The sequence below is a fragment of the Bacillus rossius genome, chromosome 16 (genome assembly GCF_032445375.1).
Source record: "Bacillus rossius redtenbacheri isolate Brsri chromosome 16, Brsri_v3, whole genome shotgun sequence".
Classification (NCBI taxonomy): Eukaryota; Metazoa; Arthropoda; class Insecta; order Phasmatodea; family Bacillidae; genus Bacillus; species Bacillus rossius.
In genome coordinates, this window is record NC_086343.1 from 19,925,948 (window position 1) to 19,938,267 (window position 12,320).

A 12,320-nucleotide genomic window follows, 5' to 3' on the forward strand; every position below is an offset into this window, starting at 1 on the left:
TCAAATAAAACTACAGTAAAATAAACAGAAATGTAAAGGAAACTAGTAATATGTTTTCCAACTTTCCTATCTCCACGGCCCTATAATTTGGTTTTGGCCTTTATTTTATTTTTTATCATTATTATTTCTATATTAAGTACAAATAAAACTAAAGTTACAACATATGGGTTTCGTTTAGAACGTTGAATTAATACATTTTTTAAAATCTTAAATTGATTTCATATGCTAGTTGTAGTTACTTTGTATTACATTATCTGTGCCTGATATGGTGGAAGACTGGTAAATGTGCGTAAAATTTTTTGGTTATAGATAAGGTAAAAATATTTTTAAAAATTGTTTGTATTTTTTTACATAATTTGGTGAGTTAAATTTTAAAATTCAGTTTTGTTTTTAGTTGTAGGTAGCTGAAATGGCGCTCAATCCTGCATATGAAGCCATTGGCAAAGGCTTCGTTCAGCAATATTATGCCATTTTTGATGATCCCGTGCAAAGGCCGAATTTAATAAATATGTATAATGTAAGTATGTGCAGATTTAAGTCCGAAGTAATTTAGTTATACGTTAGAGAGTTAATATTATTGTTTCAACAATGTCTTATCATGTTAGTGTTAGATTTTTCCATTTTCTTTTGTTTTTTAGTACTTTATTGAAATGCTTACGTTTGAGTTTAAAAAAACTTCAGAAAGCAATTAAACAGTGATATGATTATCGTTTGGTATTTTTTTTATAATATGGAAACCCCAACATAAATTGAAATATATTCATTATATTATGAGACCATTTTTAAAGATGAGTTTTACCCTTAAATATATTGTTTAGACGTAACATTCTTACTTGACTGCATGAATGTTGAATGGTTCTTCCAACTAAGCATCAGTTTCTTGGCTAGCCGGTTGTACCTGAATTACACTTCCATCAATGTTTCCCTTAATTCCTGCACCCCTTTTGACTCTACCACCTTTATCTTAGGTCATTCAACACCCTCTAAATCCTTTGGAGCTTCTGTTGATGTAAAAACACCCTCTGGGCTGTTCTCAACCCTCCCTCTTCCATGATCACACTGAACAGCCTCACCAACCTACATACCTCCTACACGTGTGCTCAAACTCACGTACTTCCATCGGGAACAGGCCCCATGTCGCAGTGCATTCTCCATCGACCTGATCATTGTGGTGTGTGATTTAGCCTTCACCCTTCTGCCTGGTCCTTCCAAGCATTCCTAGGTCCCTACATCCCTTCTTTGCCACTTCTACACACTGCTACATCACTTCTTTGCAATTTATACCCCCCCCCCCTCCCTTCGACTTACTCCAGGTTTGTTTTACTCAAAATCTTTATAGCTCCTTAGGAATTGTCAGAGTTAGTAGCAAATGAACCTAGGTCAAAAAGATTCAGCAACTCTCATATAGGCAAAGAGAAATGGTTTGAGGTTAATATTTTTTTTTTCATGGCACAAAAGCAGATGACCTGAAAAAAAATTTGAACTAAGATTCGTCTGAAAGTGAAACTGCCTAAGCAATACCTAATTTGTGGCACAAATTATGAGAACTTATTCATTATGTTGTGTGTGTTTGAATGTAAGATCGTCAATACAAACGTACTCTAAATAATCTGTAGTAATTAAATAAATACATGTTAGCAAAATCACTTTTATTCAAAATATTATGAGATATAAATATATGATCATCATTGCCATTTGTCATGTTATACATGATTTATTCATTGTTTTTAAATTCATAATACACTGAACATTACAAACAACACAAAAGTAGATGATCGCACCGAAACAACCTGAGGACAACTTGTCCTTACAACTCTTCTGGGAAGGAGGAGCATTGACGGCATGGCCTGATTGGCCTTAGAGTGTCTTGCCCCCTCGAGTAAAATGGTACTGTTTACGGCAAGTAAAACACACACGGGTGCTCCGAGTTTTGTAAAATAGACTGAGTAGAACAAACTTTTGTTCTGCCAAGACACTCTCGGATATTTATAACCATCTGCCACCCCCTATCTCCTATCACGTCCAGCAATATTTTCTCCTCACTACAGCTACTCTTATTGGAAAGCTTCACAACTATCGTCTTGCTGACATCCAACCCCGTTCCGTTTTCATTTGCCTGTCGCGCCAAACGGTCAAGGTCGCCTTCCAAATGTGTCTCTTCCTCCACCACATAATACAGTGCATAATAATCTGCGGACAGTCTTATCTTGTATTTCATATCCCCATAATAGTCGTTCTTCATGATTGCGAACATCAGGTGTCTCAGAAAACATGTATGTATAGAGCTCAGAAAGTGAATGCTAGGTGTGCAGAAACCAGTTTTCATTTTAATACCCCAACAAGTGGTTTGTGGACAGAATTGTTGCCTACAAATGTTGTCTGGAATGAATGAATGACTCGCAAAACAAAGTTTACTGTGTTCAGTAATTTACATTCATGCCAACTTAGTATGAGCCAGAATAGTTGCTAGTTGACAATAAAGATTCTTTATTTCCGCTTCATCACATATTAATTAATGGCAAGCATTCAGCTCTTCTGTTAGTTATGCACATTTTCGTGTCATTTGTCCTTCATAAAAGTGTTTCTGTCAATCTCCGTATTGGTTGATGTTGTATTGCATCTCACAATGTCATGTATAAATGTTGAACAGTTTCATGTTTCTTATGATAAAAAAGTGTTATTTGTAGTACATTATTTTAATTTTGACCCTTGAGACATAGATTTGGATTCGAGCGGTAGATTCGAGGTACTCTTTCTGATTTGAATTTGAGAAAATTAGGATTTGTCCCATTACAAATATTATCTAAGTGTATATATGACATTAGAGTAATAATTGGAGGTTTCTCTTCGCCACCTGTTTTTTTGTTCAATTTTAAATTTTATTATATGGGTTAGTTATGTGTTAAAAGAGTTACTTTCCATATCTCAAAATGTGTAATATTGTGGAATAGTTTGCATGTAAGTAGAAGTTTTTAGTTTTGCTCAGACTGTTTCATGTAGTTTTGTTGTTTATCAATTTTCAGACAGAAACGTCCTTCATGACATTTGAAGGCCAACAGATCCAAGGTGCTGTGAAGATAATGGAGAAGTTGACAGTGAGTATCAGCATGTGTATTTTTACACGTTGCAGTCAACTATCGACTGTTTTCGGGCATGGTGGGATCAAACTGACGGAAAATTTGAATAATCCAAAGTAGTAGTAATTTTCATAGAACCTTTTCCGATCCTTGTATGTCATCCAGAATCACTTAGATTCAAAAATTCAATATCAATTTAAAATTTGAATTTATGTTACAATAGAGTATATGTACTTGGAATCAATTGTACATAGAAGTGAACATATTTTGGTTATTATTTTTAACCTTTTTAAATAAAATTATCTAAGTTGCAAGCTGTAGAAAAATTAGCATTTGTGATAATATCTTGGATTCTGTTTCTGTATTTTGTATTTTGCAGTGGATAGGTAATTCGTAGATCTTGGATATCTTTGTTTTGCGTACCTGCAATTTTAATGAGTGTACATATTGTGCTTTTTTGCATGTGATTATAATATCGACTTTGGATGCTCGTTTTTCAGAGTCTTAGTTTTCAGAAGATAAATAGAATAATCACTGCAGTGGACTCACAGCCCATGTTCGACGGCGGAGTCCTCATCAACGTCCTGGGCCGACTGCAGGTGTGTTGGTACTGTTGACGGTATTGAGTAGTTACTCTGCTGGACTGGATTGGAACATGGTCGGGTCTTGTTCGTAGACGGACGACGACCCGCCTCACGCCTATGTCCAGACGTTTGTGCTGAAGCCAATAGGAACCAGTTTTTATGTGCAACACGATCTGTTCCGCCTTGCGTTACACGACAGCGTCTAAGCGTCGCTGCAGGCAAGCGCATCTCGTATGATTGTGTGTGTGTGGGTGTGTGTTCCCGCATGCGATGCCATGTTGGCTTGGCAATCAACCCTCGAAAATATTACGAGCTACTGCGCTGAAAAAATTTTGCTCGGTGCTGTTCTCTAATATATTTATCTACAAAAACAAAATCTACTAGGTAACGTAAAGAATGATTGTGTCACTCCCGTTATACAACACACTCTTGTTACAGATCACCCTTAGGCAAACTTGTACAGACTTGTACAGTCGTGACTTGAGGCATTTCATTTACCTGCAAAGTTTTTGCTTTGATTTTACTTACCTGACAGTGTAAGCAGGCTTTAGGTTACATGAAATATTAGTTGTTTGTTTTTATATTGTTAATTATACTTATCTTGTTTTCAACTGTTTATTCTGTAAACTAGTTAGGATTGAGATCATTGTGTTAGTGATATTCTCAGATACTTGATGCTGAAAACTCGCATATTTTTGATTGACTGAAGCTGAGTCAATGTGAAAGATGCTCACATTGAGCCGGCAGTGACAGAAGGTGAATATCGATTCAGGGAAATGGTTTTCTCCCCCCCCCCCCCCCCCCCCCCCCCCCCCCAAAATTCTATCTTACTGGTTATCAAGCCAATCTTGCCTTGGTTGGAGTTACCATGGCTCCTTGCTTACAATCTCATGCAGTTTTTTTACAATATTTGCCACTATCCGCAATCCATCCTACTGGATTCTGAAATGTCATTGTGACTACTGTACCACACAAACTTTGTAACATCTATTTCAGGCAGTTATTCCTTTGCATGAAAAACATTTTACTGCTACTTCTGCTCCCAAATGTAGTGTTAAAATGTTTTCAAAGAGTCAGAGTACATTCATTTACAATACATTGGCACATCCATCTGTAAAAAATGCTGTTTTAGTTGGTTTTTTTATCCAGTTATAATTTTTATTGTGGTGTTAGGAATGGTTTCTTTTTTTCCCTCCACTATTCTGTTGAAATGTCTTACAATTTGTAATAATCAGTGCACAGTCCTTTTCATTTGCATACAAATATAGAATATGGAATAATGCATGTAAAGAGAAAGAATTACTGTTTTGTGCTGGAAAAAATTAGCACCCACCCTGTGACTTGTGGTGAGATGTCGGATAACTTCGTTACATATGTTTAGGTCTAGCGGGAGTAGCTAGTTGTTTGCCCTGTTGAATCAGTTCGGCTTTGATATTTAGGCATGCATGGTGTGAATGTTGTACTTTTCAGGGGGCAAATGTTCCGTTCATTTCAGGAGGGATAAAAATCAACCTATGTGACTGAATTATGGATTATTTCAGTAGTATTACAAGTTTTGAGGCTTCACTCCACTCTTAAATGTCGCTATCCATTGTCTGTTGACTGCGTCTTGCACAGAAACTCAGGGCTTGGCTATCTTTGCGTATTCAGCAGATGTCTTTTAAGATCCTCGATACGTGAAACAAACTGTTGAAATGTAGTGGGAATATAAACTCATCTCTCAGCAGGCCTAATTGACACGAATATACAGCGCAAGGGTACAAACAATTCACTGTGTCCTTCAGCCAGACGGTGGGACTGTAGCTGTATATGGAAAATTTTGTTCTCTAAGCCTTTTGGTAGTAATAATTTGAAGATGATTAATAGATCTTCAATTTTAAGGGGAAGATCAACTTCAGACGTCACACATTAGATTACGAATTCTAAATCAAAAATCGAGGATTTTAAAAGACAGTTCAAAGTATTTTTTACAGCTCTCACTAGAAAAAAATAATAATTTTGTAAGGATAATAGTTGGGCAACCATTACTTTAAAAATCATAAAATGTAAAGAGCAAATACCTGAGTAAAAATGTTTTATACGTTTAAGTGTTGGTACCCCCCGACTTCAAACCCTGCCCTTCACCCCTGCATCAATCTGAAATTTTTTTAAACCATTAGTAGTCCTTGTAACAAGATGTGCAAATTTGCAGAGTGATAAAAATTAGGCATTTAGCATGGATAAATGCTAGAAAATGACTTGTAACTCACTGAAATTAGCTATGGAAATGGTAATTATAGAAATAGACTGAGACAAGTATTTTGAATGCAAGCCAATAATGTTTAAAAGTGGTACACCATTTTTTCTAACTCACAACTAGGTGATAGGTATTACTGACATATGTAAAATATATGTAGGCTTGTAATATTTGTTCGCTTTTCCGGTTCTTTAAAACATTTTTTTTTTGCTGTGACACCTTATATATAGAGAGAAAAACAGTTGAAATACAAACTGGAATTTGCTGTCACATACAGCCATAATCCTGATTTGCACTATTCCTTTTTTAGTGCCTACTCTCTACGATATGCTCATGCTTGCTCTTAATTCAGGGTATAATACATGGTTTTAAATAAACAAATCTCGTGAAAGCAGCAAAGCCATATTGATGTTTTCAAAGAAAGAAGAAAAGAAAAAAGAGGCCACAAAATAAAAAAAAATTGACACAAAAACAGCCAAGGGTCAAGTAAGCTTCGGTAATTCGTTACATGGCAGTAAGTGCCACTATTGTGTATATTATGTGATTCTTGGTAGCTGCACACACGTTGCTTGTTTTATGTTGTACTGTTTCTTAAATAATATTTATTATAAGCCTCTTTTATGGACAAACTGAATGTTCCTGTCATTTTTTAATGTACATAAATGGGTGTTTTACATGTATTTTACTATAACATGAATAAAATACACAAAGATTAAAAATGTACCTTAACAATTTATGGAGGCAGACTTTCCCCAAGTGTAAAATCTCAGCCAAATCTTCAAGATTTTCAACAAGACCTTCAGTAATAAACAAATTACTAGCTTAAAGTTATTAATGACATTCACAGAACAATCACACTCAAAGTATACAAAAAGTATGACTATCCATTGACTTGTCCTTGCTTTCAAATAAAAACAAGTTCAAGTTTTGTTATTAACAATATAACTCAATACCTAACGTGTTTTTACATTAATTTTATTGCTAAAGCATATTTTTAACATGTAATTCACAATCAGTTATGTATTTCCTTTTATTATAACTTTACTGTGGATAGCAATAGTACATATTTCTACTGCTTACGCTAAAATAACAAATGAAGTCCTACAATGTCACAAATTCACAGCCAAATAGATTTGTTTTCAATGTTTATGGCAAGGTCAAAAATTTACATTTTTAACATGTAATTTATTGAACACTATTCTAAAATTTTAATGACATTAACTTTAATTAAATTAATTTTCTGGGAATCATTCCTGTTGTATGATAGTTTGAAAAGAAGGAAAAAAGCCTGAAAATTGCTTGCATTCTGGTAGAATGAGTATTACTTAAATTATATTTGAATAAATTAAAATCAAAGTAAAAGAGTTACTTGATATAACAACATAAGTACAGTATGTATATTTATAAACCTAAACATGCATTCTGATTTTCTAAGAAGTAATTTAAATAACTTATTAAACACAGACATTTTTTTTCTTCTGCAGGATGCGGTGGTAAGTTTTCGAGGGTTGACGTTTCAATTTGGCTCTGCTTTTTTACCCGCTGCGTGTCCTGGGTGTAAATAGTACCACTGGACATTGTTTGGTCATTTTTTGCTTGTGGCTTTCTGGTCCAGACCCACCTTAACTAACCTTTCTCTTGCTTGATGCCTCAGTAGTCTTAAATGATTTAATTGTAAAGTGATTTACAGTGCAGGTTGTTTAAAAAAAAAAAAACTATTTTTTTATGGATGGTATAATATTCTGGTAGAGTGATTCACTGATGAATGGATATGTTAATTAAATTTTATTAAGGCTCATTCTCACATGTCATGTTGGTTACTGAATTTTCTTCTCATTTATTTTATACAGGATGAGTTTAAATTCTACCAACAAGCTTCGGCTGCTTTTATTAAAAGTGGTAAAAGGTCACACAATGATAAATTTGCCTCACCAGATAATGTTTATGAAATATCTGCTGCGTAAACTTTGTGACCCAACAACGAATGATAGAGAGCTACCAGAATAAATTTTCTGGAAAATCCTTCAATTAATTTTAATGATGAGAAAATGAAATAACCAGCTTTGCATATAAGACCGAGCCGTAAAGCTGGAAAAAATTGCACAAAGTTTTAGATTATTAGTTAAGTGAAAATACAAGTAAAAAAAAAATAAAGTCTGTTAAATTGAAATTAAGGAAAACATGAGGAAACACAGAAAGCCACTGAACAGCCTTGTTGACTTTCGAATGACATAAAATATGATCTTAGCATTTGTCATAGCAGCATACTGATTCTTTCTTATATTCAAATTGTGATGATCTATGCTTCCTGTAGAGCTTTTTTCTTATTTCCCCACATTAAAATTTTCTATGGCCTTGTTGAATCATCTTTTATGCATTTATCATAATTAAGCAAAATCTCGGAGCCTTGTTTTCACTGTTGTATCAGGTTTATTTTTCTGTCAAGTTATGACACTGGTACACATGAAATAAGTTAGTTTACTGAATTTTGCAATGTGTATGTGATTACTCAGAAAAATTGTTCAAAGAAAGTTGTTGTTTCTAAAACTCATTCTTTTTTGGCTAGCCTTAACAGTAATAGCAACATTATGAATATCATTTTAGGAACATTGAAGCTAAAATTTCTTACATTATTAAAGTTGTGCAGTGTAAATAATTATCAGTATGCTGTTATAATCTGTTTACTGGAATATTGTTCAATTTCTAATTCATTAAGTCACGTATGAAAAATCTGTCATTCTACTTTCTAACAGTATACTTTTGTCTGCTGATTAATTTTAAGTTGTGCCATGAGTTATGTTTTAACATTGGGGGGGGGGGGGGGGGGGGGGGGGGGGGGGGGAATGTTATGAATAGAATTATTGTCTCTATTAATTTTTATTTTAATTTTACAGACAAGCCATAAATAATTTTAATCTGTTTTGTGTGTTAATTATTTATTATGATTTTTTCTGGAACAAGTGAGACAATATCACTCAATTTCCAATATCAGTCACGAAAGAAAATTTACAATAAATTTATTGCTGTTCAACAATATATGCTTCTAGTCATGCATAATTTTCAGGGTATTCACTTAAAAATCAAATGTGCTGTTTTGATACAAATCAGCATGCGATATCTTAATTTTACTACATAGTAAAGTACATTACTACATAGTAAAGTACATTACTACATAGTAAAATAGCACAGTTTTACTGTTTAAGCTTATTTTACGATGTTAGCAGCAAATGATAAAACACTAAATGTTATAGATGGGAAATTTCTGCCTTCTTCATATGAGAAATTGGTACTATAAATTAATGGTGTTAAGTCTCTTTCTATCTCACACACCATGTTGATTTTTTTAATCCATTTTTTTTGTCATTATGTTATTGTAATGGCTATTCCAAAATTTTTGACCTGATATCTCCCTTGCATTTGATGTTCTGCCACAAATATTTTTTAATATATATTTAATTAGTGTCATTTTATGAGAGTAAAAAGGTGCGTAGATGATAATTACAAGCAATTGCGTATCTTTTTATGCCCATTATATGACACAGAGTATCTGTTGAAAATATTTGTTGCAGAACAAATGTAAGGTAGATATCGAGTTAATCTAGGCATAGTCCTTTTAAATTCTGATGAAAAAAGAAAAAAATGAAAAAAAATAATCAATGTGGCATTGTATGAGACTGAACTTTTTAAAAGCAGGATTCTTTTACATTTAAGTCTCTCTAATCTGGTACATTCAGGTCCACGGTTGTGCCGGACTAGCGGATTATGGAAGGTCAATATAGTTTGAAGGTGAATATCAAATAAAAATTAACATACATACTTTGATATTTAAAAAAAAAAATTTGTAATAGCTGCTACATGTCAAGAAAAAAATAATTGTACAAGCACCTGTCATCATTTCTCTTTAGCTTATAAAAACAAAAGGCTTGTATATAACTTTGCATCAGTCAACATACGCCCAAACCTACCGGGGGAAAAAAATTTGAAAACCGACTGCTTGATTGGTGCCAGATTAAAGAATGCCAACTGTAACTGGGTTTTACTGAACTGTGTGGGTTTTTTTTATTTTTATTATTTTTTTTATTTTTTTTTATTTAGTAGCATAGCCAACCACCACGTTTGGCTTTTGCTGCACCATATTCCTAATCTGCATGGCATCACTACTCTTCCCTGCCTGAACCGAGGTGCTGTTTCTGTTGTCCTGTGTCGGTTGCCCGTTGCTCTACTCTTTTTTTTTCTTCCTTCCCCCCAGGCTGACGACGATCCGCCTCATGCGTACTCGCAAGTGTTTGTCCTGAAGCCGCTGGGCAACTCATTTTTCTGCCAGCACGACATCTTCCGCCTCGGGATACACGACACCGCTTGAGGGGGGGCGACGCGACCGCAACTCTCCCGTCTAGCAGCTGCATGAACTGCTTTTGTGCATAAACTAAAAAAAAATATTAATTTTTTTTTTTTTTAAGAAAAGGAGCAGTGGTACTACTGGTTTCACAAACTGATCAACTGAAACTTGAAAATGCTTCAAGAAATTGTGGAGGGGAAAATTTTTCAAAAATAGTAGTGTGTAGTAAATGCAAAAAAAAAAATAAAAATTTCAGCATCTTACATGTCAAGTTACGCATATTACATGAAGACTATAATTTGTTAATTAAGCTTGGGTAAAGCATGACATATTTGCCAGTAAGTTTTGAATGTGTGTGTGTAATTTTTTATAAAACCTTAATTTGGACATGTTTATCAAAATATTTTGGAAAATAAATTGACATAAATATGTCATGTTTATTCAAAATGATAATTTGTAAGCTATACAACTAAATTAATTTGCCATTAGTGTTTCATCTAAGTTACAAAACTTATTTAAAAACACTTGTGTTGCTTTTACAATTTTTATTAATTACCATCTCTAATTGAGCATTACTTCAATCTATTATGTATCTAATATGTAGTATTTGAACCTTTTAAATATCGGTTTAGTTGTTCACACATTGTAAAATAATGTTAAAATGAATACTTCTGTGAGATTGAAGATTATTTATAAATGTTTATAGATCTTTGAAAAGTGTCTCCCAAATTTTTTTTAGTGTAGTGAATGCACCACCAAAACCCTATTTTTCCTTCATAGCTAAGAAGAGCGTTCAGGTTGTATTAATTTACAATTTGTTTAATATCCATTCGTGAAACCACAATAAAAGAACAAAATATTTGTAGCAATGCATTGAGCTGCTGAAGTATAATTGCACTAAATGGTATTAGTCACAGTTATGGTTTATTAATTCCAGCTTAGATCTATTTAACTATACCAACTATTTAGGTAAACAAAATTTAAAAAAAATTTTTCTTTCAACAAAATGTGACGTACTCCGGCGAGACAATTATTTCTTCCAAGCATTGCAGCTATACACATGTGCAAAATCTAAACAAGCTTATGAGGAGTTGGGGTTTGTAAGTAATTGAACAACATTGTTTGTGAATAATTTGATAGGTATTTAATTCAACATTTAAAATTGAAAATTATTTTAACTGTTCATTAGCAAGTGATACGCCAAATGGAACTCATTTTCAAAAAATTTAATAAAAAATCTAAATTGAAGAAGCCATAAAGTTTTATTGTGAAATTAATGAGCACATACGTACATGCTTTTCATATGTAACATCTGTGATTGACACAGATTAAAAATTATTATAAATACTCTATGTTAATGTATATAATCAGTTTGACCAAAAAACCATTTCAAAAACTTAAAATAGTATTCATGGTTTAAAAATGAAGTCTTTTTATTTTTTTTTATTTTAATATATTTTATTCTTGGACTTTTGAGGTGTGAAAAAAAAGTTTCACTTCATGTTTAGATTTTATTCTAACATGTTAGATTTGAAATTTTATTCAAATAAATAAAACATAATTTTCAGAAGTATACCAGTAGAGCTTCTAACATCTCTAATAATTGTGGTGCAATGTACACAATTTTTTTATTAGTTTAATAACAAATTTTTGGAAGTGGGTAATTTGAAAGTTTATATTTACAGGAACCATAATTATGTTAAAACACACATTAAGCTGTATATAGATCAAGCTAATTCTGTAATGTTTGTTCACACACTAATTTAGTCTTCACATAATGTGACAAAACTGATACGGACAGAAATACAAACTATAATTAAAGAATTTTGAGAACATTATTATAGAAAGTACAGTAACAGAGCGAACTTATTGCCAGGGTGGCCACCCAACTGGGAATTTTGAGATACTGTCAATAATCTGTGATTTTTTTTTTTTTTTTTTGCCACCTGCAAATCTGGGAGAAAGGATTGGATTTTTGAAAACCCACAGGAATAATCTGTCTAGAAGTCAGATGGGAACAATTTAGTTGGAAAACTCCATGCCTTGCTTGCTCCATTTTCAATTTTTCAAATACTACCTTATCC

General features: G+C 33.2%; 1 protein-coding gene across 3 annotated transcripts; it reads left to right on the plus strand.

Annotated features, from left to right (window-relative positions):
* Positions 1-153: 153 nt before the first annotated feature.
* Positions 154-10,953, plus strand: LOC134540238 (probable nuclear transport factor 2). 3 transcript variants are annotated; one of them, XM_063382857.1, is made up of 6 exons: positions 208-314; positions 395-517; positions 3,024-3,095; positions 3,578-3,676; positions 3,754-3,879; positions 10,147-10,168. In XM_063382857.1, exons 2-5 carry the CDS (start codon positions 410-412, stop codon positions 3,865-3,867), a joined length of 393 nt encoding a protein of 130 aa, XP_063238927.1. In that variant the 5' UTR covers positions 208-314; positions 395-409; the 3' UTR covers positions 3,868-3,879; positions 10,147-10,168. The 3 variants fall into 3 exon arrangements, with proteins under 3 accessions (XP_063238928.1, XP_063238927.1, XP_063238926.1); XM_063382858.1 differs by lacking the exon at positions 3,754-3,879 and having other exon boundaries at positions 154-314; positions 10,147-10,953; XM_063382856.1 differs by lacking the exon at positions 3,754-3,879 and having other exon boundaries at positions 222-285; positions 10,147-10,953.
* The last annotated feature ends 1,367 nt before the right edge of the window (positions 10,954-12,320 follow it).

Bases quoted from the DNA above. Each gene is read 5' to 3' on its own strand.
- LOC134540238 (XM_063382858.1), top strand. From the start codon at position 410: ATGGCGCTCAATCCTGCATATGAAGCCATTGGCAAAGGCTTCGTTCAG. The intron at 3,096-3,577 runs GTGAGTATCAGC...CTCGTTTTTCAG, and splicing joins AGATAATGGAGAAGTTGACA to AGTCTTAGTTTTCAGAAGAT. The intron at 3,677-10,146 runs GTGTGTTGGTAC...CCTTCCCCCCAG, and splicing joins ACGTCCTGGGCCGACTGCAG to GCTGACGACGATCCGCCTCA.